This window comes from Silene latifolia, chromosome 11 (assembly GCF_048544455.1).
Source record: "Silene latifolia isolate original U9 population chromosome 11, ASM4854445v1, whole genome shotgun sequence".
NCBI lineage: Eukaryota > Viridiplantae > Streptophyta > Magnoliopsida > Caryophyllales > Caryophyllaceae > Silene > Silene latifolia.
The window spans coordinates 133,526,701-133,533,945 of NC_133536.1; the positions used below are offsets into that span (position 1 = coordinate 133,526,701).

Sequence of the window (7,245 nt, forward strand, 5' to 3'; positions counted from 1 at the left end):
GTCGATTGATCACCGCGTCTCACGACAATAACGTCAAACTCTAGTCACCAATCGTTATCGATTTACGTTAATCAATCGACGAGGATCAAATAATTAAATATCGATGATATTCAATTAATGAGATTTATTATGTTAACGCACTATTGTGGAGGACACTAACTCCAACAATCTCCCACTTGTCCGACACAAGGTGTGCGCTACCAATTCTCTTGTCCGTTTTAATCTCCCACTCAATGCAAGGTGTCTTTCAGGTCGCACTTGCACATGAACACATCGCGAGTGGTTTTCTCGATCGGGAGTGTGACTACCTGACCGGAAAAATCTCTCACAGATTACTTCCGAGCGTGGCCACGCATTTGTAGTCATTAACTCCTCGAGTGGCCTTGAGATATAGTTACCCAACGTGGGTGGACAATTCTGTCTTCCCTATCTATCCTATTGCACAATCTGACTCACCATGACCTAGTAAATGCCCTTTTGGCCTCCTTTCACAAAGACGACCTAGGACAAAAACCAAAGTCACTCTAAACCGCGCACTGCTCGATAATAGTCTCCAAATCAAAAGAATCGACTCATTAGAACATCTTAGAGATCCCCGCCACGACCAGGCGTCTATAATAGAACTTAGGGACTCTCTAAATGGTCACTGTCCGGCAAAGTGTCACACGCTCTGCCTATGTAATCGACCAGTCATCACATATGACCTTATGGTGTTGAACAACCATCAATCGACTTACAATCTAGTCACTCCGAGACGTCACCTCATTAAGTGACTAGGGACAAAATAACATGTTCATCTTATTCACTTGAATAGCGTTCAACATTGTCTCCACAACTTATTCAGATAAACAAGGTATTAAAATTTAGTCACACTAAATAAAGATTCATAAATGAATGAATACGAAAACAATGAATATAATTATCATATATATAATAAAAGATACACTATCCAATTATTACATATCCATAATCTAAAGAAAATCTAGTACTCGTCTCAATCCCATAGAGACGACATGACCATCATGCTTAGCCTTTGATAAAGGCTTGGTTAAAGGATCAGCAATGTTGTCATTTGTCCCAACCTTACAAATGTCAATTTCCTTCCTTTCCACATAATCTCTAATTACATGGTATTTCCTTTCAATGTGTCTAGATTTGTTACTAGACTTAGGCTCTTTGGCTTGAAAAATAGCTCCACTGTTATCACAATATAGAGTGATAGGATCTTTGGCGGAATGGACTACTCCTAGCCCCTCCATGAATTGCCTAATCCAAACAGCTTCCCTGGCAGCCTCAGACGCTGCAAGGTACTCAGCCTCTGTTGTAGAATCCGCAGTAACACTTTGCTTGAAGCTCTTTCAGCAAACAGCTCCTCCATTTAGCATAAACATGTAGCCGAATTGGGATTTCATGTCATCCCGATCGGTTTGGAAACGTGCGTCCGTGTAACCTCTTACACACAACTCAGTTTCTCCTCCAAACACTAAGAACGAATCCTTAGTTCTTCTCAAGTACTTAAGGATGTTCTTTACGGCTATCCAGTGACTCTCACCAGGCTTGGCTTGATACCGACTTGTCATGCTCAAGGCATACGCAACGTCGGGACGAGTGCAAATCATAGCATACATGATAGACCCAACAGCGGAAGCATAAGGGACAGTCTTCATGTGTTCAATTTCCTTAGGGGTAGAGGGAGACTGTGACTTGCTCAAAGTAATCCCTTGGCCCATAGGTAGAAATCCTCTCTTGGAGTCTTTTATATTGAACTGGTCAAGAACTTTGTCAATATAAGCTTCTTGACTCAATGCTAGTATCCTCTTGGACCTATCCCTATAGATCCGGATACCTAAGATTCGTTGTGCCTCTCCCAAGTCCTTCATTTGGAAGTGTTTCCCTAGCCACTCCTTAACGGAAGTGAGTGATGGAATATCATTCCCAATGAGCAATATGTCATCCACATATAGGACAAGGAATACAACCTTACTCCCACTAAACTTCATGTATAAACACGGTTCTTCCACACTTCTAGTGAAACCGTATTGTTTAATGACATGATCAAAGCGATGATTCCAACTCCTAGATGCTTGCTTAAGACCATAAATGGACTTCTTGAGCTTACACACCTTCTTAGGGTTAGATGTATCCACAAAACCTTCGGGTTGTATCATGTACACCTATTCTTCTAGAATCCCATTCAAGAAGGCGGTTTTGACATCCATTTGCCAAATCTCATAATCATGAAATGCGGCAACCGCTAAGATTATCCTAATGGACCTTAGCATAGCGACTGGAGCGAAGGTTTCGTCATAGTGTAAAACATGAACTTGGGTGAAACCTTTTGCCACCAATCTAGCTTTGTAAACATCCACATGTTTATCCACGCCGAGTTTAATTTTGTATATCCATTTACACTGAAGAGGTCGCACTCCTTCAGGTAAATCCACCAAATCCCATACTTGGTTCTCGTACATGGAATCCATTTCGGATCGCATGGCTTCTAGCCAAAGCAAGGAGTCAGGACTAGACATGGCCGATTTGTAGGTTGTGGGTTCATTAATTTCAAGAAGTAACAAAACACCATCCTCTTCGATGTTACCAAGGTAGCGATCAGATGCATTAGAAATCCTACTTGACTTTCTAGGAATAATTACCATTTCAGAGGAAGAGGGAATGCTTTCCTCCACGTTCTCCTCTACCTCATTCTCGGTTTGTGGCTCTCGAACTTCTTCAAGTTCAAATTTTCTCCCACTCTGTCTCCTAGAAATAAATTCCTTTTCTAGGAAGACAGCATCACGAGCCACAAACACTTTGTTCTCGTGTTTATTGTAGAAGTAATAGCCACGTGTTTCCCTTGGATATCCTACAAAAAGACATTTGTCAGACCTGGGTGCAAGCTTATTGTCAGACTTGATCTTAACGTACGCTTCGCAACCCCAAATACGCATGAATGACAAATGAGGGACTCTCCCTGTCCATATCTCATATGGAGTCTTATCGGCCGCTTTAGTCGGGCTTCGATTTAGTGAAAATACTGCAGACAAGAGTGCAAAACCCCAAAATGAACTAGGAAGCTCAGTTAGACTCATCATTGACCGAACCATATCAAGTAAAGTTCGGTTTCTCCTTTCGGCCACACCATTTAGTTGCGGTGTGCCAGGAGGAGTCCATTGTGATACTATACCACAATCTTTTAGGTGTGAATCAGATTCAATATTTAGATACTCACCACCACGGTCGGACCGGAGTCTTTATCTTTTTATCCAATTGGTTCTCTACTTCTTTTTGAAACTCTTTGAACTTGTCAAAGGCTTCACTCTTGTTCTTCATTAAGTAGACATACCCATATCTACTTAAGTCATCAGTAAAAGTAATGAAGTAGTGAAAACCTCCTCTAGCGGTGATGGTTAATGATCCACACACATCCGTATGTATGAGAGCCAAAACCTCACTAGCTCTTGTCCCTTTTCCCGCAAAAGGTGCACGAGTCATCTTGCCTAAAAGGCAAGACTCGCATGTACCATAAGATTCGAAACCAAATGGTTTGAGCACTTTTGATGAAGCAAGTCTCTTAATGCGTCTTTCGTTTATGTGGCCTAAACGACAATGCCAAAGGTAGGATTCGTTTGGATCACCCTTTTTGAGCTTTTTAGTTTCCATATGATAAACGTCATTAACATCATTTAAAACATAAATGCCTCCAATTGAAATGGCCTTGCCATAAACCACGTCATTTAAAGAAAAAGTACAACACTTGTCCTTAATCATAAAACAAAAGCCTTCCGCGTCTAACGCGGAAATGGAGATGATGTTCTTAGTTAAAGTTGGTACAAAATAACACTTATTTAAATACAACTCTAAACCACTAGCTAAAGTGAGCACATAGGTCCCTACGGCAACGACGGCTACTCTAGTTCCATTGCCCATGCGGAGATCCACATCACCTTTTGCTAGTGCTTGCACGTCCCTTATACCCTGCAAATGGTTACAAAGGTGAGAGCCACATCCGGTATCAAGTACCCAAGTGGAAGTACAAGCATAATTAACGTCTATCACATAGAGAGAGGAAATCATACCAATAGGCGTCACACGCCCTTCCTTGAGATCCTCCAAGTATTTGGGACAACTCCTCCTATAATGCCCCTTCCCATTACAATGGAAACATTCGGCCTCGGAGAGCTTGACACTTTTTGCCTTGGGATTGCCATTCACAACGGCCTTCCCCTTTCCCTTGTCAATTTTCTTTGACGATTTCTTGAATTGGGACTTTTCTTTCCCTTTTCCTTTCTTGACTCCAAGAGACATGTTCTTTAACTTCATGGTTAAAACATCTCCCTTTTCACTCCCACTAGCCTCCATATCCCTCTCCGCTTGGGTGAGGAGTGCATGAATTTCATGGTAACTCTTATCCATGTCATTCATGTTGTAGTTTACCCTAAAGTGGGCAAACTTGGTGGGGAGTGAGTGAAAGATACGATCCACCACAAGAGTTTTAGGAATCTTACACCCTAGACGCTCTAGGATGTCAACATATTCGACCATTTTTAGTACATGGGGACCAACCTTTTGGCCCCTCTCAAGCTTAGCTTCAAAGAAGCGTGCCGCCGCATCGTATTGACGGACTTTAGGTGTTTGTGAAAACATAGTGATCATACGAGTGAATATCTTGTAAGCATTTAAAGAAATGCATGATAGCTTGAGCTTTGGCGATATTGACCATATCAACACATTCTTGATATCATTCAACATCCTCACATAGTCATCATGGGCGGTCCGCACCGCCGATGAAGCTCTTGCACCGGGCTCGATTGGAGGAGCATCGGTCAAGTAAGTGAGCACATTGTCGGACAATGCGGCACTTTTGATGTTGGATTCCCATTCAAGAAAGTTACTACCGTCATCTTTTAAAATACATTTGTCCATTACGGACCTTAGCCATGAATCTTTGCCTAGTGAAGTAGTCGATGGAGTTGATGAAGTTGCCATTGCAAATTAAAATGCTACAACAAAAAGGAAAAATTAACATTCATTGTTTTAAAAATTACTTGTAAAAACATGTTTAGCAAGTTTTAGCATTTATATAATGACCTCCCACTAAATTATATAAATGATTCCAAGACCCAAATATTAAACAAAAATGAGCATCGCTTGGGCGAAACATCCCATAATTGCGTAAATTCGGTAAGTCACGTTGACTAATTCTACCTCTAGAACTCTTGGTCGACAAATTTCCTCAAATTCATCTACTAGCCCCGGAACACAAGACCGTCTTATACCCCGTTGAGTCCAACCAATTTTGGCGTGTGATAACCGCTTACCACCCTACTTCCCCAAGGTATAAAGAGAACACCCCGCTTGGGCGAGCGTGGCTCTAATGAACAAGAGATTCATAGGTGTTACTAATTGGTAAGGCTAATCTCAATTTTAGTTATGTGAGAGATCTTGTCAATTTAGTCTTAAATCCCTTATAAGTGAATTAATTCGGTGAATGTAAATGACGTGAATTGACAACCGCGAAAATAAAATGCATGTGAATGGCGATTTTGGCATGCACGAAAATAAAACAAGCAAACATGTAAGCATATGAATAAATCCTAGTATGGCCTCCTAGTTAATAAAAACTAGTCTATTACATTTCGGAAACCAACTCCTTGGTCCCTTGCCTCTTCCTTGTGGGATTTGGAACACCTTCCAAAAATAGACTCCGTCTCGTTGTAATCCGCCTTTTGGAAACGCCGGTAAAATAACTATTACAAATGAATTACATAGCTATTCCTATTATACATTAATTAATAAAATAAATAAAACTATTAATTAATTACAAACCGATGATACGAGATCGTATTTAATTACAAACAAATCGATATTCCCATTCATTTCGGGTAATAACGATTAAAAATAACTAGGCCATACTAGGTACAAAAGATAAATACATTAAATAAATGACAATCATTCATTCAACTTAAATAAATATGCTTAAAATGCTGTAAATATGATGCCAAAATCGCCCTAGCTATCATTCATTGGTATCCATCTCGGTTTTGTGGATTTAATCGATTTTTAACATGTAAAAATCAATAATTAACTCTTAAATCTCATTTAAGTCCAAACTAATAGTTCAAACTGTTTTGAACCTCAAAATTAGTCCTCACTAATTTTATGACAAATAATTAGTTTGATTTGGTGATAATTTGCTAATTTAATCGGTAAAATCATAATATTTAAGTAAAAATCCAAAATCATTGAAAAATTACCCAAAAAATTGAAACAAAAATTTTTAGTATTCTGGAACACTCCCAAGAACACCAAAATGTCAGAAAAATTGCCCAAAAATTCGGGATAAATTTTGTGAAGAAAAAGATCGATATTTATCGGTTTTTCACCACTAAAACCAATAAACATCAAAACAAAGTGAAAACACACATGCAAAATCACTTTTGACATTTAAATAATATTCTTAAATGTACATAAATTTATCATGGGCAGAATCAAAAAATTCGAAATTATGATTAATTAATTGGACTTTTATCGACTTTTTACTCAAAAAATCAATAAACATGCAAAAATCCGAACCAACCTTCAACCTTTTGCATACAATCATTAGAAAACATGCATGAACTACCATAAAAAATCCATGCACCGAATCAACATTTAACTAATTTTAGTCAATTTTTCACTAAAATGCGACATTTTGACTCGGTTTTCTACCAAAAATCATTAAAATTAGCAAAATTACTTGACAAATCACCAAAAAATTCCACAAGCCTTTTGAGATCAGTAGGTATGCATGTCCTAAAAAATTCGTGCTAAAACCTCTTCTAACACAATTTTTGAGTTTTTACTAATTATCTCATAATTCATTAAAATGCTTAAAATCAACATGCAAATTACAAGCCTGAGCTCTGATACCACTTGAAAGATCATAGATCCATATTAGACTCTCTAGTAAAATAAATTTATCTCATAAATTGTTGTTTATGTGATCTATGTAACATGCATGCTATATGAAAGCATAAAAAGAAAGTATAAGGAAAAACAATTTCCTTACATTGAATATAAGGTAAAATGGGCACAAATTAGTTCTCCTTACTAATTTGTTCTTGAGATAAAATGTTGTGGATGATCCTCCTTGAAAAACCTTCAACTAGAAAGTCTCCTCCAAGTTGCACCCAAGAACTACCCAACAATATTAACAAGTATGAACTAGTAACTTATTAATATGTGCCCTTGATAATAATACTAGTAATA

General features: G+C 38.5%; 1 protein-coding gene across 1 annotated transcript; it reads right to left on the reverse strand.

The window, feature by feature from the left end:
- Window positions 1–3,731: 3,731 nt before the first annotated feature.
- On the reverse strand, window positions 3,732–5,270 carry LOC141615086 (uncharacterized). The gene is made up of 2 exons (XM_074433641.1): window positions 4,074–5,270; window positions 3,732–3,972 (listed from the first exon to the last, which is right to left on the reverse strand). Exons 1-2 carry the CDS (start codon window positions 4,981–4,983, stop codon window positions 3,938–3,940), a joined length of 945 nt encoding a protein of 314 aa, XP_074289742.1. The 5' UTR covers window positions 4,984–5,270; the 3' UTR covers window positions 3,732–3,937.
- Between the last annotated feature and the right edge of the window lie 1,975 nt (window positions 5,271–7,245).

Excerpts from the sequence above, each read along its gene's own strand:
- LOC141615086 (XM_074433641.1), bottom strand. The coding sequence starts at position 4,983 with ATGGCAACTTCATCAACTCCATCGACTACTTCACTAGGCAAAGATTCA. Across the intron at positions 3,973-4,073 it reads AGGGCGTGTGACGCCTATTG|GGTATAAGGGACGTGCAAGC; the intron begins GTATGATTTCCT and ends AACCATTTGCAG.